The sequence below is a fragment of the Cephus cinctus genome, unplaced genomic scaffold (genome assembly GCF_000341935.2).
Source record: "Cephus cinctus unplaced genomic scaffold, Ccin1 Ccin1_scaffold0597, whole genome shotgun sequence".
Lineage (NCBI taxonomy): Eukaryota > Metazoa > Arthropoda > Insecta > Hymenoptera > Cephidae > Cephus > Cephus cinctus.
The window spans coordinates 951,899-974,528 of NW_014333243.1; the positions used below are offsets into that span (position 1 = coordinate 951,899).

At 37.7% G+C, this 22,630-nt stretch overlaps 6 protein-coding genes across 10 annotated transcripts in view; 3 read left to right on the top strand and 3 right to left on the bottom strand.

The window, feature by feature from the left end:
* Positions 1-56: 56 nt before the first annotated feature.
* On the bottom strand, positions 57-2,742 carry LOC107269010 (ribosome biogenesis protein NOP53). The gene is made up of 4 exons (XM_015742383.2): positions 1,825-2,742; positions 954-1,746; positions 335-846; positions 57-253 (listed from the first exon to the last, which is right to left on the bottom strand). Exons 2-4 carry the CDS (start codon positions 1,719-1,721, stop codon positions 190-192), a joined length of 1,344 nt encoding a protein of 447 aa, XP_015597869.1. The 5' UTR covers positions 1,722-1,746; positions 1,825-2,742; the 3' UTR covers positions 57-189.
* A 1,608-nt stretch (positions 2,743-4,350) lies between these two features.
* On the top strand, positions 4,351-9,136 carry LOC107269017 (ras-related protein Rab-8A). 2 transcript variants are annotated; one of them, XM_015742393.2, is made up of 5 exons: positions 4,351-4,914; positions 5,804-5,864; positions 5,963-6,308; positions 6,741-6,743; positions 7,741-9,136. In XM_015742393.2, exons 1-5 carry the CDS (start codon positions 4,791-4,793, stop codon positions 7,837-7,839), a joined length of 633 nt encoding a protein of 210 aa, XP_015597879.1. In that variant the 5' UTR covers positions 4,351-4,790; the 3' UTR covers positions 7,840-9,136. The 2 variants fall into 2 exon arrangements, with proteins under 2 accessions (XP_015597879.1, XP_015597880.1); XM_015742394.2 differs by lacking the exon at positions 6,741-6,743 and having other exon boundaries at positions 4,353-4,914.
* Positions 9,044-10,457, bottom strand: LOC107269016 (filamin A-interacting protein 1-like). The gene is made up of 4 exons (XM_015742392.2): positions 10,305-10,457; positions 9,820-10,211; positions 9,514-9,742; positions 9,044-9,442 (listed from the first exon to the last, which is right to left on the bottom strand). The coding sequence occupies exons 1-4, from the start codon at positions 10,434-10,436 to the stop codon at positions 9,311-9,313; spliced, it is 885 nt and encodes a 294-aa protein (XP_015597878.1). The 5' UTR covers positions 10,437-10,457; the 3' UTR covers positions 9,044-9,310.
* Positions 10,458-10,538: 81 nt separating this feature from the next.
* LOC107269014 (protein CLP1 homolog) lies at positions 10,539-12,172 on the bottom strand. The gene is made up of 3 exons (XM_015742389.2): positions 11,975-12,172; positions 10,812-11,869; positions 10,539-10,732 (listed from the first exon to the last, which is right to left on the bottom strand). The coding sequence occupies exons 1-3, from the start codon at positions 12,071-12,073 to the stop codon at positions 10,621-10,623; spliced, it is 1,269 nt and encodes a 422-aa protein (XP_015597875.1). The 5' UTR covers positions 12,074-12,172; the 3' UTR covers positions 10,539-10,620.
* Positions 12,173-12,179: 7 nt separating this feature from the next.
* LOC107269015 (CDK-activating kinase assembly factor MAT1) lies at positions 12,180-13,851 on the top strand. 2 transcript variants are annotated; one of them, XM_015742391.2, is made up of 3 exons: positions 12,180-12,311; positions 12,682-12,824; positions 12,908-13,851. In XM_015742391.2, exons 2-3 carry the CDS (start codon positions 12,701-12,703, stop codon positions 13,747-13,749), a joined length of 966 nt encoding a protein of 321 aa, XP_015597877.1. In that variant the 5' UTR covers positions 12,180-12,311; positions 12,682-12,700; the 3' UTR covers positions 13,750-13,851. The 2 variants fall into 2 exon arrangements, with proteins under 2 accessions (XP_015597877.1, XP_015597876.1); XM_015742390.2 differs by having other exon boundaries at positions 12,231-12,383.
* A 446-nt stretch (positions 13,852-14,297) lies between these two features.
* Positions 14,298-22,630, top strand: part of LOC107269018 (protein Wnt-1) — a 26,632-nt gene continuing 18,299 nt past the window's right edge. The window contains exons 1-2 of one of the 3 annotated variants that reach the window (XM_015742396.2): positions 14,298-15,730; positions 15,854-17,479. In XM_015742396.2, the coding sequence (XP_015597882.1) occupies positions 17,388-17,479 (92 nt within the window). In that variant the 5' untranslated portion in view covers positions 14,298-15,730; positions 15,854-17,387. The remainder of the gene's footprint in view (positions 15,731-15,853; positions 17,480-22,630) is intronic. The other 2 variants (XM_025086326.1, XM_025086327.1) reach the window with 2 other exon arrangements.

Genomic DNA, 22,630 nt, shown 5'->3' on the forward strand with positions numbered 1-22,630 from the left:
CTACTAGAAATCTGAAGTTATAATTCAGTCTATTATTTAAGATTTAATTGAACACATTTATAAAGTTTAAAAATATATCCCGTATTTATTAAGCTACATTATTTTTTTGCAATGATACATATATACCTCAATGAAAAATATGCGGGCAAAGTAACGTTCCATCAAGTCACAAAGATCTCAGCAGTTGAATTATTGTAATGGAATTTTGTGGTCAGGCTTTATAAATCTTTTTACCTTTAATTTGTTACGTTTTCTATAAAAGAAAAAATTATGAAATATTAATATACCAGAAATAAATTTGAGCAAATATGTCTCGTACAATAAAAATACTTACAATATTAGAGCACTAGGTGCTAGAATATTTCTTTGTTGCAGAGATTTGAAACGATCTTTAAGTAGGTTTCCAACTGGTGCACTAGCTCTTAGACTACCTGCAAGCTCATTTGCCATTTGAAAATCAGGTTCTGGAGCCTCAAACTTTCTTTTATTTAAAGTTTTAGGCTCAGTCATCTTTCGTTGTTTAAGTTTCATTCGTTTTTCTCTCAACTTTTTTGCTTTTAATTCTTTGGAAGTAAGCTGTTTCTCAAGCAATCGAAGTTTATATACATCTGCAACTTTTTTCTTTTCTAGTTTCTCCTTAGCTTGTTTAAGAGCTAATTGTTTTTGTTCTTTCTGTTTTCGCCTTTGTACCAATGTTTTCTTTGCATTTTTAACTGGCGGATTTACTGATTTAACTACAGGATCAGTATCTTCTACATTCGAGTCTTCAGAATTTTTGTTGGATTTTACTGGTAAACCTTCTGATAATTCATTTATCCAATTTTCAGTTTTCTTCTCTGTTGTTACCTAATAAAATAAGATATAACTTTAGAAAATTATTCCTTATGAAATCGTAATTTTGAATGTCAAACAGTATGTACTAGCTTTAGTATCTATGTTATCACTTTTATTACCTTAGTAAACATTTTTGTAGTAACCCTTTTCAAGTGTTCCTCCTCTTTAATTAATTTCTTTTCCTTCTCCGCAATGGCAATTAATAATTCCTGATGATCATTATAGGATGGATTATAAGATGTACCAGGATGTGGAGCTTCTACAGCTGGTAGAATAGATGGCTTTTTATAAAGAATTTCTGGCACCCTTTTACGCTTTTGACCTGTGTTTGCCAAAGTGTGCCTAATCGTATCAGATATCAGCCATTCACTATTTAGTTCTGATTGTGTCACAGGTTTGTCTTCCCAGATATCAGTTGTAAAATCACCTCTTTTAAATCTTGATTTTCTTTTAGATTCTGCAATAGCCTTGTTTCTTTCTGCAATCTTTTCCTTCAACTTTAATTGACCATTCAATTTCCTCTTAGCTTCCTTAAGTCTTGTGATAGGATTCTTCCGTTCTTCAGGCGTTTTCACACGATTTCTCTTGGCAATCGGATCAGGAACCGCTGTATGTGGTTTTAGGATAGCAAAACATCGTGGCTCTTTTTGTTTCAAGGCAAGACGACGTTCCTTCTTTGTGGTTAATGTTCCAACAGGTTCATTATTCCGTTCATTATCAATGACAAAGAGTTCAGAGTCTAACCTTTCCGAAAAAGGCGTTCCAAGCCGTTCGTCGAGACGCTTATTTTCCAAAAACTTATCGACATCTTTTATATCAATATGTTTTCTCCAAGACCGCTTCGTCTTCTTGGAAACCGTTCGTTTCTTCGCCTCAACTTTAACCATTTTCGCAATAGTAATTCCCTGGATACTATAAATGTATGACTCACTTTACTTTTTCCATATAGCAATATAACTAATTATTATATTGATTCTTTCAAATCCATACGAGGTTTGTCACTTTAGAAAAGAAAGATTGTATGCAGAAGGTTAATATTCCTTCCTTCCTTCGTTCCCTTATGGCGGCCTCCTCCAATGAGATGTGCCAAAAAGGTTAACTTATACCCGTTCTACACCTCAGTGAAGTTAGCCGGGCAATTTTAACTTTTTAACTTTTTATCATACCAAATCGATTGGTGGTCATTGGTGGCCTAAAAAAACATTTGGTGGTCAGTCGTTCTTTTATAATGAAATAATCAAAATTTGACCGTGAAGTTAACCGATATTTTTTTTTTCATGTTTTAATTAGACTACCAATCGTCGGCTAATGTTTCTGCTTTGAACAGGACCATGCCGAGCAAAATCGGTTTAGAATTATAAGTTTTATCACGTAAAATGTGTTTCGACACGATACCCCTGTATCCATTTCTCAGCCAATCACAGCCTTTGGTGCTCGCCGTGTAGCGGAGGTATGACTTTTCATACCTCGTGCATTAATTGATGACCACCAAATGTTTTAATTCGACTACCAATCATCGGCTAGCGTTCTTGCATTGATTAATTCTTTCGAAGGGAGAATCTGTTCAGAAATATCTGTTTTATCGACCGTAAATGTGTGTTCCTACACCCATATCCAGTCAATGCTGGACACTGCAATCGTTTTTTAAATTTTTTACGAAAACTAGCGACCACCAAACATTTGAATTATTATATTCGTTACCACCAAACGATTACGCATCGATTGAGCACCTAAAAAACTTAATTCGTTGAAAAAAAAAAATTTCGGCTAACTTCACGGTCAAATTTTGATTATTTGATTATAAAAGAATGACTGACCACCAAATGTCGTTATTAGGCCACCAATGACCACCAAACAACCACCAATCGATTTAGTATGACAAAAAGTTAAAAAGTTAAAATTGCCCGGCTAACTTCACTGAGGTCCGTTCTACCACCTTCCTTCCTTCCATTCCTTATGGTTGTATCCCCAATGGGGGACATGTGCCAGTAACTGGTCCTAATAATCAAGGTTGGAAGTTCGACAATAGATGGCGATGTACCTTGCGAGACGGGCTTTATTCAACTCAGCGTGAGGGGACCTACAAAGTTTATACACCAAATCCGAACAGTGTTGGGCGAAATCCGTATAAATACTCACTTAAGTTTTCATATTAAAACCCATTGGTGAATGCCGCTGGAAGCTAGGCGCGAACCTCCAACTTTTCGGTCGTGAATCCGCTACCCTATCCACTGGGCTACGGCACTCACTTAAGTTATCATATGAAAACCCATTGGTGAATGCCGCTAGAAGTTGGGCGCGAACCTCCAACCTTTCGGTCGTGAATCCGCTACCCTATCCACTGGGCTACGGCCGCCCCAACACGTGAAAATCCAATGATTTTTACATAAACGATACAATTTCATGATCGGGAACTACCATGTGGGGCCATAGCCAGTACCAATGTGGGTTATAGTGGACTACAAAAAGATCCCTAGATGATGACTTCCAAGAATTTACCTATATAAAGTTAGCTGAACATCTTTAACTTTTTAATCCTTTCCTTCTTCTAATCGTTTGGTACTGATTGATAAACTAAATAGAACGGTTGGGGGTCCATCTTTTTTTAATATCAAAAACGAAATAATCGACCTGTTTGCTGAACAATTTTTATTTTTAACCAATATGGCCATGGAAGAACGTCATGATTCAATGCAACGTGTCCAGATACCCCTATATCCATTTTTCGGCAAATCAGAAGTCTCGGCGATCCGCGCAAACGACGAGTACGATTTTAATTATCTCATAGGTAATATACGTTTGCTTATTCTAAACAGACTAACAATCGTTAACAAATGATTGCGCTTCGATTGTGTTTATAAATAAAATAGGTTCAGAAATAGTACATTTATTCACATACCAATGGGAACTTAGATTTACACAATCTATTGAGTTATCCCGACTATTTATCCATAAAGGGATTTTCTTATTTCTTTCAAATCTGCAGATCACAAACGTTTTAATTAGAATATTCATGACTACAAAAAAATTCCGCATTGATTACAGCTCTTATGGAACTAAACTGATTGAGAACGAAAATTGTCTACCCAACTGGAGTCGAATATTATGTTTCTGATATTTAAACAAAATGATTCACCACCAAAGATTTTATTTATTTTAGTTAATTATAAATCTAGTAATCATCATCAAACTACCACTAAACGATTAGAAAATAAAAAAAGTTAAAATTTAAGGTTGTTTGTCTAACTTTAACGGGTCAAGATTATCACTTCATGCAGTGGTTATCAATGTAATGGCGCGTACAAGAAGATGAACTCATGTTAATACGCACTATGAAATTTATACATTTCTGAATAATTTTCTTTGAAAAATAAAACTTCTATAGGGAAATATTAATTTCTTTTTCTGTACATAAATAACTTGGTATGAGTTAACGGCATTTAAGTACAAACGAATTTTGGTTTGCGCATGTTTTTAATGTCGTATCATCTGCGACTACTGGCGACAATCGGTACAAGCTAGCCACAACACGAAGGAAAAATCGCGGTGTCGAATGGCTGTCATTGCTTCTTCTGACAGATGTTTCGTGTGATTAATTTGCTTTGTTAATTAGCTTGAAAAAGATTTTCGTGAGTGTCATACTCTACGTAGACGTAGCAGTTCACGTAGGAGAATAGTTGGCGCAGTAGGGTGTTTTATTTCGTGGTAAATGTCTAGCATACGCAGCGGCTACATCTCGCTAAGGATTTGGAATTTAGGATTCTGAGCCAGCTGTCCTCTTCACCAGTAGGAACAGCACCACCACATTACTACCAGCACTACTACCATCATCGTCATCATCATCATCAGTACCACACCGCAAATACGAAACATCCGGGCACGGGTGCCAGTAGTGTAGTAGTGATTAAATAATAATATTGAAGCTGTTCGCGGCTGGGTACGAGCACTCGTGAAAAATGGCAAAGACCTATGACTATTTATTTAAATTACTGCTTATTGGAGACTCGGGCGTAGGCAAGACGAGCATATTATTCAGATTTTCAGAAGATGCGTACAACTCGACCTTCATCTCCACCATTGGTATGTATTACTTCTATTATCATTTTCGTTCCTCTTATCTTACCATTAGTTGTTCTTATTGGACAGCAGCGGCATCCTGCATGTTTTAATATCATGAGGGTGTGTCTACAGTGGATGTACCTTATCTATAAACCCTACTTCTTAAGAGACAAAGGGTACATTGTATTGGAACCAGATCTTCGACACCTGCACGAGTCATCTAGTTTATTCTATATCATTCTTCACAACATTAGCATATCCTAACCTAGTGAGATCTTTATATGGTTATCAGAAATCTTTATTAACGCTACTCTATTGAAATATTTTTCTTAGTTCTGTTATGAAAATTTTCATTCATGAAAAAATAATTTGGAAATGTTATACTGAATGGTTGTTCTGTAATTAATATCAAAATATCATATTGCACTATAAGTTAATTAACTCTTTTAAAATATTGAACGCAGCACATCTAGTATTTTATATATATATTTATTATTTATTTGTGTATTAGGATTTCAAATAAGTTGCAGCCGATTCATGTACATATTATCAGAATTTAGGACTATTATGGTCTGCTATCCATTTTATGATAACTTGGCTGCTACATAAGTTATTTCTGGTAAAATGGTATATTCATAACTTTAGTTTTAGCAACAGGTCTTTGAAAAATAAGATTTTATTTTGCTTCATATGTAGCAATTAATCTGCTGCCTATATTTGTTCCTTGTTCTCTTATCCAACTTCCTTTAGTCATCTTATACCTTTTGGCTATTGGCCAAATAAATTAGATCCTTAGTTGATTGGATTGGACGCTTAAGTGTACAAACTGCTCTTTAATCAGAGATAGATGTTACTTTAAAGGACTTTTTTAACTTTAAAACTAGTTTCTAACTGAGATTTCTCTTTTCAGGAATTGATTTCAAGATCCGTAACATTGAGTTGGATGGCAAAAAAATTAAGTTGCAAATATGGTAAGTTCTAATTAGATATATTTTAAGAGACTTACATAAGTATATTATCAGTATATTATAGTTATAATTTTATATAAATTATTGAAAAACTCTTTAAGGGACACTGCGGGGCAAGAACGGTTTCGTACAATAACTACAGCATATTATCGTGGAGCAATGGGTATAATGTTGGTGTACGACGTGACCAATGAAAAGAGCTTTGAAAACCTCAAAAACTGGATTCGCAACATCGAAGAAAATGCGTCGTCAGACGTAGAAAGAATGATACTCGGTAACAAGTGTGAACTTACAGAGAAGAGACAGGTGTATAAGGAAAGGGGTGAACAATTAGCTGTGGAATATGGTATTAAGTTTATGGAAACATCAGCAAAATCTAGTATCAATGTTGAAGAAGCTTTTTACACCTTGGCACGTGATATTAAAGCTAAAATGGAAAAGAAATTGGTGAGTTTATTCGTACGTTTTAATAATATTATTTTTGTAACACGATTTTCATATCGTTTATTTCATTATAAACTTTGATCTTTATATCTTTGCTTCTCTGTATGTTATAATTTCCATTATTCATTGCACTATTAATTTCTTACTTTTCAATTCCAAGTAAAATATTTGTCTTGTACTGGTGAAAGAAGTATTTGAACTTTATTCATTATTAACATTAGAAAATGAAAGTATTATCCTCAGATATCACTTTCTGCAATTACATTGAAATTCTTAAAAGTATTTATTTAATATTCATAAGTATCATTAAATTTCTTTTATCAACTTCATTCTCTGATGATATTGACTCATACTTTTAAAGTGGCACAAAATAACGATTGTTTCTCTGTTTCCCATGTCTCTTTCTCTGTGTTCGGTGCGGGTCTATCTTGGCAGAAGGTAACTCTATCCCTAAACTGTCTTTTAGTTACTAACTTCCTGACAATTTGATGCTATTATTGCATTCTGCAACCTACTATTATATAGTTATGTGTATGGCTACCGCCAACGAAAAGGAATCTATTTATAGGAATAATACTATTGATTCCTTAGTAAGACCTATACATATTTGGCCCAGTTCAAAAGGGCAATGTAAATGCACTATTTATTTTTACTATTACGATATTAATAGTTTTGAAGTAATATATAATTGTATGCAGATCAATGTGTATGAAAATATGATATCAGGCAGAAATATTTGTCATATTTTAAAGATATATATTAAAAAATATATATATACATACACAATAATGCACTGGTCGTAAGAAAAGGAATCACTGTATATTTGTATCTGTATATCAAGTCTTTTAAAAGTTAATTAGAGGCATCTCAATCAAGAAGGAAAAGATTGAACATTATTTACTTTGTTCATTTTTTGAGGCTTATGTTTTTAATATAAAAAATTCGTCACTTCCACTATATATTGATAACACAAACTGTTTTCTCGTATCTAATCACCAGAATTAACTGTTTTCTTTTTATATTGCTGTTTATCTTTTCATTCTGTATAAGCACTATATTTCACACTTTGCATTATGCATTATCTTTCTATTTTTGTCTCCTATGTTATTTTTTATGTGGTGATGGTCCAATAATACAATAATAGATTATAATTAACAACAGTAACCAGTTTTTATTACGGTTATATAGTTTTAGAAAATGATTATAATTTTACCAGCTTTTCACGTTAATACAGCAGTATGATTATCTGCATTATAATTTATTTAATTGATATGCCAGTTTGCAGTATCTCACCGATTAATATTCTAATCGATTGACCATTCCTAGATTTTCAAAAAAGATTATCTGATTCAAATGAAAATTATATAGAATGGAGTGTCAATTCGATTGACAATAAAAATTTATTTCACACGCCGTATATCTCTTTATTCTGCAGGAAGCGTCGAATCCACCTAAAGGAGGTGGTCACCAATTGAAATCTTCAGAGCCGCAAAGGAAGCCTCCAAGTTGGATCACTCGCTGTTCCATACTCTGACCCCACCAACCCTCATCAACCCCTTAACAAGGCCCATTTGTCTACTATTATTATCTACTTATGTTCTTTTCGTCGAACAAGATTCATGTTCAACGAGGCTGCACATGTGCTTGCTTCTGGGCTCTGTGATTTTACTCCTTGATAATGGATTTTTTGCAACATTTAGGTGGTGTTTTTATAAATTATCGATATTCAACGTTTTCCTACTGGAGACTGCGGGGGAGAAACTATCGAGGTCACAAGCTGGAATTGCTATTTCACTGTATGATTTCATCATACTTAGTGATTTTTTATGAAAGAGTTATATTGTTTTACGGATGGGGTAATGTAAGCAACTGTTTGTGCAAGTCCAATACTCGTGTGATAAGGTACTGCGACTTCTTACGTTATATCAGTATTGAAAATATTTTAGTTAACAAAAAAATTGCGAGAAGCACTTCCAGCGTTACAAGCTGTTATAATTTTTTCACAAGATTTTAATTTGGTATTTGAACTATTTCAAAAGATATATGTGACAAATTATTTTAAAGTTGCGGCGACGCACCCCTTTCTTTTTTATCTGATCGTGAATGGTATTATTGGATCGTTTCTCCCCTGATTTACTCATACAATGACGAAGCATCAACGACTACTACTTGTGAAAAAAAAAATCCAGAATTATGTATGCAACGGAAATACAGATTATTTCATTGTAGACAGATAAAAAAAGCCCGTATTATGATGCCGTAGGTATTTTTGTGTTATGATTTCAAGCATCACATGTGTGTATCAATAAGACATCACGTATTGCAACAATAATGAATAGTGAATATCGAGGAGAATCGCATACAATAACTAATTAAATAAGGCCATTCAAATACGGAGACCACGATCATTTTTTCACACTGTAATTACTCAATAGCTTTTTCACAGAATTAACAAGATAACAATATTAAATATTTTAGTGAAGTAATTGTTATATTAATTGAAGTAACAAAAATATGATGGGTGTGTCGTACGATGGTGGAACAGGATGAATCGTAGTATGATTCGAACATCGAGGTGGTTAAAGGATGAACTCAATCTGTTAATTGAGTCAAGATTTGGCAATTATCCGCGAGGATTACTTTCCTGGAGAAATTTACCTTAAGTAAGCATAGGCGGGATTTATGTACAGAGGACCTTTAATGAAAAGTTTTTATTATTTGCTTGTTGTTTGTCGCGGCTTGCGTGTCCTTATCAATTCTGCATTTTAATCTTTGGACTTGTTTCGATTCAGACTTGAATATACAAACGACTATAATAATACATTTTATATTAATCCTATATGTTTGTTTATGCGTGTTTGTTCAATATCCCATCTTTCCCTTTGGTCTCCTGATATTTTTTATCATATGAACTTAAGAAAGCCTTGTGCGATATTACTGATATTTTATAACCTTTTTTAAATTCTTTGTCTGCTTTTGAGTTCATTTTTTATTCTGCGTATTGCTTAACGATCGTCACGTTGATTAACACTATTAACAATATCAGTATTGATGCTATTGTGAATAGCATTTAACTTATCATTGAATTCTTTATCACTTTCTACTTTCAGTGTTAGTTCTTTTAACAATTGCTCCATCTGTTGAGTCATATACATATATATTATTTATTTAAATTCATCTCAGAAGACTACTATTTCTAATATATTACCTGTATGCGGGTTTCTTTAATTTGTGGATCTTCAGAATTTTTATTTTTTGAGGCAGTTTCAACAGATTGTGAAGCGAGTTGCTCTTTCAGTTTTCTAATTTTCCTACTGTCATTCTGATGAATAGCATGTGCACACAAACCAACCGTTTGCAAACGTTTATTCAATTCAATTGTTCCTTCCACATTGTGACGTAAAAGCTTATGTTCCTGTTGAATTTTTTCCATGTTACTGTAAAAATTGATTAAAAAGATGTTAATGCATGAAATATGTAACAGCTGCCTTGATATTACAGAAATAGTAATTACCGATTCATGATATCTATTAGACAGGTCATTTCGTCCGTTATCTCAATTAACGATTTCTCTAAGATTTTATTATGGGTATCTTTGCTTGCTATCCCTAATTCTAAATCTTTCGCCTTTTGTTTTAACTTTGAATTTTCAGTTTTAGCGATTCTTGCTTGCTCAATCAAGGAAGTACGTTCTCTCGAAGTTAATTCATTATGCATTTGAAGCTTTGTTAACTCAATTTGACTCTGCGCTTTTTCTTCTTCCAAACGGCGTACAATTCCCATTGCAGCCTCCAGCTGATGTTGTATTTCTGCAGAGGATCTGCGTTCGTCTTCCAACGAACTTTTTAAATCGTAAGCAAAATGTCGAGCCTCAGCAAGTTCTGCCTTTGTCTCCTCCAAAGCATCCTATCCGTTTACATTTGACTCAGTATATTTTTCAATATACGTTATTTTTTTCAAATTCGCGAATTTCTCAAATGTTATTGATGAATTACTCACGGATTTCCACTGTAGTTCATATAATTTTTCTCGTATTTGAAGTTCCAAATGAAATATATCAAGATTCGTGGCCTCCTGATTTTCCTCCATGGCGAGTGCAGTTTGGTGAAAAGCATTACTTTCAGTTTTCATGATGGCTCATACCCCGATTGATTTTTTGCATTTGAATTGGCAAAATTGCAATATGATACCGTATACAATTGTGGTAGAATATGGTAGAGAAAGACACTTTAATAAAATATCAAAGTAATTTTTATTCAATAATTTGATATTATAAAACGGAAATTTACTAAAAATATATGATTTGTATACACTATCAATGACTATCCATAAACTGTATGTCAGAGAGTAAAAGGACGGTGTTTGGTAATGGTCTTGGTTGAGGGCTCAGAACAGTAAAGGTTTGTCGTTCTACGTCAACATTGGTCCTGAAACAAAAAGTATTTCTAAAATAAGAAATATTTCTTAAATCGTTATTCTTAATTTAATGGATATAATTCAAATTACACGCAAACAAATCCAGCGACATTGGTTTGAACGACGTCATCCTCCGGGGAATCAGCAAAAGACACAGAGAGCAAGTGATGCAATAAATTTGGTCCTGGAGTTACAGCTACTAGCTTTGTTAAATTATCCTCAGCTTTCATTCCAAGCGGCATACAAGAGGCAGGAAGGACAGGTGCTCCAATTTTGTAGAGTCGAGCCTCACTCCATTTTACCTCAAAACTATGTGGATATAGAGGTGTACGGGACCCATAAAAATATTCTCGAACTCCTTGATCTCTAGCCTCTATTCTTTGTGTCTGACTTCTTTCAACAACCCCACCACTTTTAGGTAAAAATACTACCTTTACAAAGTCTGGTATATCCCTGACAAGTTCATTGTAAAGTCTTTCTTGATCTAATACTAATATCGCATCAACTTCAAATGCTTGAGCGGCATGAGTAAGAAGTTTGTAACCACCTCCTTTTACCCACCCACAGGTATTAATAACAATTCCAGATACCCTGGCTTTTTTATTTGCTTGTAATCTGTCGGAGCATACTTCTGCAAGGCGTGACACTAAGAGATTATACAATGCAATATTAGCACTTGGAGTTTTATGACCAAAATGAAAGACTAGTGGTGCCTGTTGACTAAAACCTTCTACAACATTAGAAGGTCTTTCTACCAGTAATGCACCAACTGTTCCGGGAATTGCTATATGTCCTTGTCCAACATCAAGATCTACAAAAACTGGTCGTCTTCCCATTCGAACTGCATAATTTAATAGTAGTCTGCACAATGTTGATTTTCCAACATCACAGGGTCCAACAACCATAGTAATAGGGCCTCTAGTGTCATCTTTTTCAGCTGCTTCTCTCATTCTTTCCATAGCTGCATGACAATTTAAATATAATCCCATAGGTGTTTCTTTAGCAACATAACTGACATCCGTTTTTCCAACTAATTCCACTGTGCATCCTTGCCATGTGTAAACAGCTACCTTGGCGCCTGCAGTAAATTCATACTTTTTGCCTTTTACAAGTTCTGTACCAAATACTTCCGCCAGTCCAATTTTAAGCTACAATATAATATAATGTTAGTTCAAATATTCATTATCAGTGTCATATTGTGTATTAGCTGCATCACAATATGTTTCATGTATAGAAGTAAATCTCGCAAATACCTCTAAAGTGACTTTCTCGTTTTTACTTTCCACTTCGAAACGGAGTTCGCAATCTGGATCAAGTTTAAACTCCTGAGACGTAGTCTTTTCTTCTGACATTATTAAAATAATTATTCTTTCTTAGTAACTGTCAATAACCTTCAAAAGCCGTAGAGTGTGGTTATCTTTTCTGACACAAATCGATTCAGCTTACTATTCTTCGCCTTATTGGTTAGTTTTCACAGAATCCTCCAATAACATAGTGTATCTAAGAGAAATGTGCCGATCTGTGTCAATTGCGTAGGATATCTTACAATACAGTTTGTATTGTGATACAGTTCGTATATAAATGGTTTAGGTATTTATATTGACATAGTTCATATTAGTAAGAATAAATGATAGATTTCAAATAAATTTCCGGCTGAGAATGGTTAGTTTTAGTTAATTGCAACTTTTAAAATCATTTGAACCTATGTTTGGTGACCGACTGTCAGTCGTGGATATATTACATTATGTTTACACCTCTGACGTTTGTTATTGGAATACGGTGTTGGGAAAAACAGGATTTATTAAAAAGATTGGCGTTCTTAGTGAAAAATATGAGAACAATTTTTGTGTGATAAACTTGATAGTTTTATTTCATTGTTAAAACATTGATATACGTTAATTTTGACTACGCTTAACCTATTTCAAGTCACATTTTTTTGTGCTTTCTTCAATCTATTTAGATATTTTAAATATAAGGAGATGGAAGAACAAGCGTGTCCACGTTGCAAGACAACGAAATATCGAAATCCATCCCTTAAGTTGATGGTCAATGTTTGTGGTCATACTTTGTGCGAAAGCTGTGTTGATCTCCTATTCCTCAAGGGTTAGTTGCTATACTTTAGTAGTATAAATTTGTTTTACATATTATCCTATTCAAAATGTACCTATTATTTTTTCTTGTTACAGGTTCTGGAGCGTGTCCAGAATGTCAGATACCTTTAAGGCGCACAAACTTTCGTGTGCAGATGTTTGAAGATGCAATGGTAGAAAAAGAAGTGGATATACGTAAGAGAATATTACGAGACTTTAACAAGAAGGAGGAGGATTTTGATACACTACGGGAATATAATGATTATATAGAAGATATTGAAACCATTATATACAACCTGGCAAATAATATAGATGTAATGGAAACAAACAGAAAGATTGAGCAGTACAAGAAGGACAATCGGGAACAGATAATGAAGAATAAATCGAAATTAGGGCGTAAGGAGTATGAGCTGGAAGAATTGTTAGAGCTAGAAAGACAACAAGACGAGGAACGTAAGCAAGAACTAATTCGTCAGGAGCTAGAAAATAAAAAGAAGAAGATCCGCGAAAAGGAAGCTCTTATAGACGAATTAATGTTCTCTGAAGGAAATGCCAAGAACATAGTAGAGACATTTGCTTCAGCGATCCAGGCTAGTAGAGAGGAGGAAAAATATACACCAGTTACAAAGGCAACGCAGTTCAGTACAGGAATCAAATTTGGCAAGCAGACCAACCAGGGCTTTCTTCCAATTCCAAAAGCGGAAGAGGGTCCAAGTTACAGCTATACACCAATCCGACAACAAATCGAAGGACCATCGCCACCGGGATGGCGAGAATTACAAACGCGAGGATACGTATCACACGTACGCGCCGAGACTCAAAGTGACAGAGCCGGTGGCTTTCGGGCAAATATTGCATGTCTTCGTGCTCTCCAGGAAGCCATGGCCAGTTTATATCACAATCCCTCACAGCGTTCATTAGAACCAATGTCTATATGACCATGCGAGTGCTTACAGAACTAAAAAGAATCGAATAAAGCAATCTTAAGCTTTAATCAGGGTTGTATTAGTATTCAATATAATCTTCTACATAACAGTCTATAACAATCTACAACGTGTGACATGCTGCGCATAGATGACACTAGTAGCACGTCCTATTACTCTATATATCTCAATCCTAACAGAGTGGTAAATTGCTCCATATCTGTTACAAGTGGCACACGAGAATCATTACAACTGGAGAATTGATTAATTTATGTTTTAATAAGATTCTCCGTCATCGGCGCGATGGTACCCCTATTTTATAGGAATTTTGAGAAATAATAACGAATCCTGTAGGCAATGCCCGGAGCAGTTGAATGACATGGAACTTAAGGATCAAAGAAAAAAATGGTTAAACTGATAGCAAAGGACTAAATAAACAGGCCCCACCTTTCCTTGGTGAGTCACATCCATTTTTCCACTCCCTCCTGTTTTCTACTCACCAAAGCCTTAGACTCGAACGTTTCCACACACTAATCGCTGTGGTTTACAGATCCTTCAAAATTACCCTCATAAAGGATTTGGAAATAGAAATTACTCAATTTTCACTGTTCTCTCAAAGTTCACTGCTGGTTTGTGACTTTATTTTTCCCTGATACATATTTCTTTTTAATAATCAACCGTACCCCTTATATTCACGTGGTGCCAATTTTTAAAGGGATTTAGACTATAAAATAGACATGCAGAAGTGTCGTTATTAATGTTACATAATTTTTAACTCCCGACAGCCTGCCTGCCTGAAGGCAGATACAGAAGGGGATTTATGTGACATTGTTTAAATCGAGTTAAATCCTATAAAATAAAAATTTTATTTTTGTTTAAACATTCCAATAACGAACATGCAAATTTTACTATTGCATATTGCAGTATTCTACAGTATATCTGCTATACGTAAGTTTAGACCTTATTTCCATTGATTATCTATAAATCATAAACATTCAGTTGTCGCCATTAGATATGCTTCGTCCTGGAGCTTATGATTATTATTGACTATCTCGTACAGTTTGTTTTTTATTCCTAAGAGGTGTCTTATATTTTCGGTAATTTTTCTTATCATTTACCTTTAAACTAAAATCCCAGTGTAGAATAAACATTCCTGACTCGCACATGTATGTACACCATGATATCCTTACCCTAAGAATAACAGGACAAACTTATTACACTCTTGCTCTCCCCAATTCCCGCGACTATTTACACCGCAAACATATCTTTAAAAACTGTTCAAGAGCGCGCAGTTTCCATGTACAGCCTCGAATATAGACCTCAGTCAGACAGGAATGAAATCTCTTGGATAGATAGGAACGCGAGACAGCTTGTCTCGCACGTTTCCGTGGTTTACAATTATTTATACTTGCACGGGTCAAACGATAAGATTTCATATTTTACAGGCAGAGACGCTTTGGAAGATGGTATACGTCCTGCCAAGTTCTTCGGCCGATATTCTACCGTTCTTCCAGCTTCCGTCTCCATCTATCTACCACCCGCCGTCACTAGAGCATCGACATTCAGAAGTCTATTAAATCGGTTAAAACGATAGTATCGCCATCTATAATACTCTCACGGTACTAAGATTGAGTAGCGCTGCAACAGGGCAATAGGACTGGCAACGTCCGTGGTGGCCGAGGTTGTCTGTTTTCATTAAACTCCTGGTAACAAAACGGGCCTTATCTCGTTGCATAACACAGATTTACTTGAGTAAAAGTATAATAACCTAACCGCGGCCGTGCGGACGTATCTACCAACTCATTGGCCAGTTGTAAACGTAACTTCTATCGGCAGTGGGCTTCTTGTAAAACTCGCGGAACGTTTCACGTGGTCCAGTGTTGGCGCACCAGAAGAACGGACCCAAACAGGCCCCGGACTGAGCATGCCTGATTAGCCACGCAGAATGAGGTAGGCCATGTAACAATGGCATACAGCTAGGAAGCAGCTAGAAATAGTACGTGCTGAACAGTACTGGAACCTGGGCTCCCTTATGGGCCCTATATGATCAAGCCCCAGCGTCTATTCCTGTTCTCACTTTTATATTGCTATACCAGAATCCATATGCTCTTTCTTGCAGGATTCATAATTCTTCATGAAAATGTATGTCGGGTCAGGATAACTCGTTCATGAGGACATATGTGTATAATTATGGGTATGTTTTATATTGTGTGTATATATACGCGTACACGTACGAATAAACCTCGAGTCGGGAAGAGGATCGTAAACGAGAGCAAAAACTCCCGGGTGATCGAGTTTCCGATTGGGGCCCTCGGAGACGAGTAATCGACCTTAAGAGGGTACTCGAGAATAAACCAGACGCTTGGTGTACTTGACTGGCCGATCGTAGAATCCGGAGGTATCCCCCGAACGGGTCTTCAGGATAATTCTAGTTGAGAATTGAAAATCGTAAGGATCCTCAAGATGCGGAGTCCTCGAGGAATATTTTTGAATATCCTTCGGCAGTACTCACAGAGAAATAATTAACGGCACTGATGCACGTGGAATACCGCATTAAATGAATATACTTGTAAAATCACTGTATTACTGTTCAAGGATGCTCCAGGATGCCTCGAAGCTTTCCAAAGATAAATATATCTTATTTACAATGCAAAAATCAGCATTTGCGTTACAACGCGTGTTAAAGACACTATCAGCATCAATAGTGTAGATCTTGTAGATCATCTTGTAGATTGGTACCGAAGTGATTCTGTCTCAGGGTGCCGAAATTCTTCAATTAGCCCTTAAGTCCCTCCCTTCGTTCAGCCAATCAGCGTCTCTCTATGGCTCGATTGCTCCACCCACTTCTCTCCCGTCACTCGCAGTTTTCCTCGTGGCAACCAGCCACAGTACCTACGCGACCGCTCACTGAATCGCATCTGTGCGCGCATCACCTATTCCTCTTGCGGTTACGTCAACGTGTTTCCTGACTGTCCACTTGTCAAAAAGAGTCCAGCTTGAGACTTACGGCGTCGCGTAGTAAATCCAAAGAGGAAAAGAAGAAGTAAACAAGGAAAGAAAAAAGAGACTTCTGGTCTCCATTCATCGATACCGGAAACGCGCCACTCACGTTCTCCGGAAATAATTGTTAAACGGCGCGTAAAATTAGTTGTTCCTTGTTTGTACGATAATAATCATTAATCTACAAACGTTAATCGAGCGTGAATCGTGTCGCGACGAGTGTCAAACATGTAAAGACTCGTCGGGTATAGAACGAATTTTAAAAAAATAGACCCAACTCGTGGAACCATTTTCATGCGTGATCGATACGTGTCAAGGAGTTTTCTTAGAATTTTAAATAGTTTAAACCTTATTTTGTTTAACAATAGTTATTGAGGGGGTCGGTTCGTTCTAGTAGACCGGTTCTGCTCGGGCAACAGTCTGATAGGACTGGGGAGAAAAAAAGGAGGCGGAAAAATGCAAGGTTAAGAGAGCGTGCCTCCTCCTCGGTTAGAAAACGTGTGAAATCGGCCCGGTACGCGCATATATCGTGTTCGGTACACGTATAATCAGAATCGCCGACTTGTTTATCCTTTTTCTTTTGCTCTTCTTCCCCACACGGCTTTACTTTCCCGAAGGACCGATTCGTGGTGTTTAACGGTGGTATTGGGGAAATGGCGAGGTTCCCGAGAACGAGTACGATACTCTTGACGTGTGCGAGTCTCATCCTCCTGACAGGACGTCACTGCGTCCATGCAAACTGGTGGTGAGTCTAACGATTGGATATATTATTATTTGTTACTGTTATAGACGTTTTATCGCAGTCGTTACGCGAACACTTGTTTCTTTTCTTTGACTTGCCATTCTAACGTTATATTTATAAAGCGGAACGATCTTAACGTCGGAATCCCAGACATACGGAATCCGTGCTCTCGCGTCTGAACTCGAGCTCCTCTTCTTGGAAATGATTTCGATGGAATCGTGTGCGAGAGCCAGAGAGATCGACTCGTAATTGGAAGAGTCGATGAGAGTGAAGTAAAAAAAAAATAAAGAAACAATTTTATAGATTTCGTCCACTTCCTGTTTCCCTTAGACAGCCAATATATGTATATGTAAAATTCCTTAAGGAAAAAAAAAAAAAAAAAAAAAAAAAAAAAAAATTGTAATCCTAAATGAAGGTACAGTTTGTGGCTCTACCTTTAGTCCATGTTTTGAGACCCCGTAGATGCTCCAAAGATAAATAGACACGCGTTAGATACTCACTTGTATGCAATCATCTAGCGACACGTATACTTAAAGCCGTATTCTGATAAATACTGGGGGTTCCGATGATATTTGGAACAACCAGGAGTAGGACGTCCAAGAGCCGAAAGAGGACAGAACTGATGGTCAGTGGTCAAGTTGGATCAGTCTGTGAGATTTTATTTCTGACAAACTGGTTCCTGGGGGAAGGGTCCATGGGGTGTTACACGGTATTGAGCACAGGAAGAAGAAATAGTCGATTAATCGTTCCTGGTACCATATACCTATATCCGGTTGCCAGTAACCATCCCCTGTGTAGAATTCACTCTTAAGCTTTGCTTTTGTTTTATTTCTTTTACATTGATTAGTAATTTTTTTCATCGTTCCTTCTCCTCTCATCATCGTTCTCGTTTTATGTATATAATACATATAGATATAGCCCGTTGCCCTGTGGAAGGCATATGGCCGCAACCTAATTGCAAATGAGTGTTCCTGAATGTAACGGGTGTGCGTAAAATTCTCGGGGGCTACTGAAATGCCTTTTTATTCTTATTCTTTATCTTTTTTTTTCTTCTTTCTTTTCACGTCAGCGCTACAGGGGAGAAGTCCGGCTGACTAAGGCCCACGCGGGGTCCCGTAAAAATATCTTATATCCTCCTCACGTGTAATCTTCGAAGTCGCCAATAAAGTGACTTTTATCATGGCTGAATAGCGGAATGGCGCACGTGTTAACTTTATGAGGGGCAATTAGAAAATTGCATTACCACCACCCACCGTCGCCATTCTCACTCTTCTGCCAATGGCCTCTTCGTTATCGTGTAACCCCTTCTCCCTGTCTCCATTAACAATTCTCTCTCGCCACACCTTTCGTCATTCGTTCCATCCCGTGGTAGCAGCCTCAGAGATTGTGCGCAATTAAACCAATGAATGTATCTTCGTTTCAGTCCCTTCGGTGAACTCTTAACCCCTTTAGGAACGACATGCCCGCGTCCGACCGACGACACTTAAGACGAGATAGAATGAGAAGAATAAGAAATCCATGAAGAGAGCTCGAGGGGAAAGAGGAAGAAGGTACAGCGGAAATCTATTAAGGCGCGTCCGCGAGCGTCGATGGCGTCTTTTATTGGGCCATAATAATCGTTCAGTATGTTTGTTCGGTTATTACTCACTCAGCCTTCCGCCTCTCCCTGTACGTTATATTACAACACCTACCTATAGGTGTAATACGCCATGAAACGGGCAGGCCATTCTGAGTTATATCAGCGATTCAGGGATGGGAATGAAAGTGGGTTCGTTTAATCCCCTGAAATCATAAAGTGACCCCTGATCCCATTGCCTCTTCTTATCTATACACAGCGGTCTGACCCGATCAGATGATAAATACGTGGCAGAAAGAGCGACTGAAGGAAGAATGAAAATTACGAGCAGCGTATAACACGTAATGGGGCCTTTCGCCACTTTGAGTACCTATAGGGCAAAAATGGCTCGTGGACCTACAGGATGCGCGTATCAAATGGCATTACGGTTTTAGTACAGTATAGATACATTGGAAGGTGTAATTTGACGTTGGGATTATTAGGGAATGCTTCGTGTGTACCACGTGGATAGAAAATGGCGGAAAGGTTCGTATTCCGTGTAACGCGCGAGGATCCTCGTGAATCTTTTTTTCTCTTCTTCATGCCCCCCCTTTATTCCCTTTTCTCTTTCGCTCTCTTTTCGTCTCCCTCGTTCCCCTCTGAAACTTCGGAACCCTTACTCCCATAACCGATCCTCCTGGTAGGCTCCTTTTATGAGGGCATTGCCACGCGATAGGAGACGTAACGCACTCCACTTCGTCTAACTGCGGCACAACACGACACGGACACGAACCACCGGTGGCACAGTATGTTTCTTTTTCCACCCCACTAGAATCTTTTATAAGACCCAATATAAAATCTCCTATACGTCGGTAATACCTACCCCTCTCGTTAACCTGACCGTATTCCCTGCATAGTCTCGTAAAAAATAAAAAAAAATAACAGTCGGGCTGGCTGAGATGAACGTAGGACATACAGGAGGAATCATATTTATCGGATATGCCGATGTCAAAGGGGGTGCGTTTAGTACATAGGGATTCTGTCTTTTTATTGCACAGTCTGGTGCACCCTTAGCTATTTTTTTTTTTTCGAGCCGATAAAATCCGGTTCGAAGGGACGGATTTGTGGCAGGGAAGAAACAATACTTTTCTTGGATCTTTTTTTAGGGCATGTTTTTTTTTACGAAGTCAGAGCGTCGCCATTTTTCGAAATTTTGTAGTTCGACTTGCGTCGTTCTGACTGACGCTTCTCGCTTTATTCCAAGAATGAAAACGCCTAGACGACGATAGCCGAACTGTTGGTTCCTTCTGTGCTGTCGAGTCTCTCTGCACCGACTGACGATGATGATCCTACAGGCTATATTACCTTGTGTACAAGGGGCGGCTGCGACGTCGGCGGCGTCTTCTTCTTCTTCTTCTTCTCTCGCTCGAAAAATGCTCGACAAAGGACGCCGCCACCGCAATCGCAGCCGCAGCAGTTTCGGCTTTTTCGAGACTCCAGGAGTCCGCTGGGTCCGATGATCCCTTCCTTGGTTCTTCTGTGTATACTGTATACTCTCTTTCCGGGGGTTTGCTTGACTACCAATGACACTGAGAATCTACCTACTGATCTCCAGTGACCTCCCATAGACTCCGGCAGTGGCACAAGCCATCCAACCTAACTATCTCCATTCTCGCATGAATACGTAGGTATTTGTAGGCTGTGCTAGAATTTGTGCTGAAGTGTGTACAGGCCTTATTGTTATGGACAATAACAAGAGGCAGCAGCACAATTGAAGTCAGACAAGTATAGTAACGAAACGAGTACGACCGATAGGATAACTAGATGCACTGCAAATTCAACTTTCTTATTCCCTATCCTTTCTGTGGTAGTCACTTTTTACACAGTTACAAATGTGTTATTTTTACGTTGGAATATGGGGGAACAACAAGACACTGGTAAGTGTGTAAAAAGTGACTACTGTAGAGAGTATAGGGAATAACACACTTGGATTTGCAGTGTGAATTGACAGAATGATGTTCAGCCTGAGAAATGACGCTTCTGTAAGGAATATACCTGGGGAAATAGCTGTCTATACATGAATATAGGGAGAATTATGATGGACCCGATAGAAGAAATCGTATTGTTCTCGTCTTCATTCGATGCCCATCATTACATCTTTCCTTTGGGTATTTTATTTTCTGCGGTGTGGACGGCCTTCTTTTCTTTCATTTTCCTTCGACCACAAGACCAATGTTAGGTGCTAACAGTCCGGGATACTTGGGACTCATGGGAGAATCCCTCTGATCTCTACCGACCGGCGTAGACAATGGGATGAAAAAACTGACCCCGTGAAACGAGCTCACCGTGTCCCGTTAAGTACGAGTTTCTTGGGTGTTGTTGAGGATTTGGTGATTTTTTTTCTTTCAGGAGCTAATCTTATCACTAGGATTTTTTTAGCTAACGCAATTAATATTTAATTCTGGAAATATGAATCGTCGGTGCGTTGTTAGGCTGTGAGATGAAAGTTCATATGAGTAGGATACTATATAGAGATAACTGAAAATACTTGTTTGGATCTTGATTGGCAACTCGATAAGCGATTACTGATTATGATTACCGCAGTGACGGAATGAAGGAGTGAAGGAATGATAGAATGATGGAATGACGAAGTGACGGACAGGCTCGTTAGCCTGGATCTTTATATAGGAGCTCATACGTAAACACGTTAACGCTCTTGTAATTAAAACAGACATCCGTGAAGTTTTTGGACTCTTTTTTCTCCTTGTAAAACACACAGGCGCGAGTTTGAGGGGCCGACGAAATCATATCGATATATCATGCATAGCTTATTTCCGGGTCATCCATTCATGGGTGATTTAAAAAAAATATTAATTTCAAGGAATCACATTTTTCTCCTTATTAATCGAAAATATCACGAAACTATATAAGAAAGAAATGACAATTTTTGGGCGAAGTTGTAAAAAATGGACAATAATTTTTTAGAATTCAGGAAGTTGTCGTGTATCTTATGTCGATGGTATATGCGTGCAAGCGAATGTAGCAAAATCAGAAGTTAAAGGTTACGGGTTTAGAATAGGATAGGAGAGTGAGAGAGTGAGAGAGAGAGAGAGAGAGAGAGAGAGAGAGAGAGAGTACCAAGCCCAGCCTATCTCTTGGAGGCACACTTGTTGAACGCGTGGTTTATCTTCGGCCATAGATCACTCACGCAGAGACGAATACACATGCGTGTCTACCCCTTGCCATTCCTACAGGATCTGCCCGCGGCTTTACATATGTATTGCTACTATGAGCAAATACGGGAGCGCACATCCCCTAGAAACGACACACAGCTAAAAAGGCATAACACGAAACCAGATGGTAAAGCAGAGTCCTTTAAACCCCTTGACCCTCATGAGCCTCCCTTACAACAATCTCTCAGGTGGGGTTGGTAATGTGGGAGGGAAGGGGGCTGGTTTGTGTTGGTCACAGGATGCACCCACGCGAGAATTCTCCGTTACGAATTCGATCCACGGTTCGAGGGTGGCTTCCGGCAGGCGACCCTCTTCTCTCCCTATGGATCGTATCGGGCAAATGAAATCTGCTAACCCCCCCCCCCC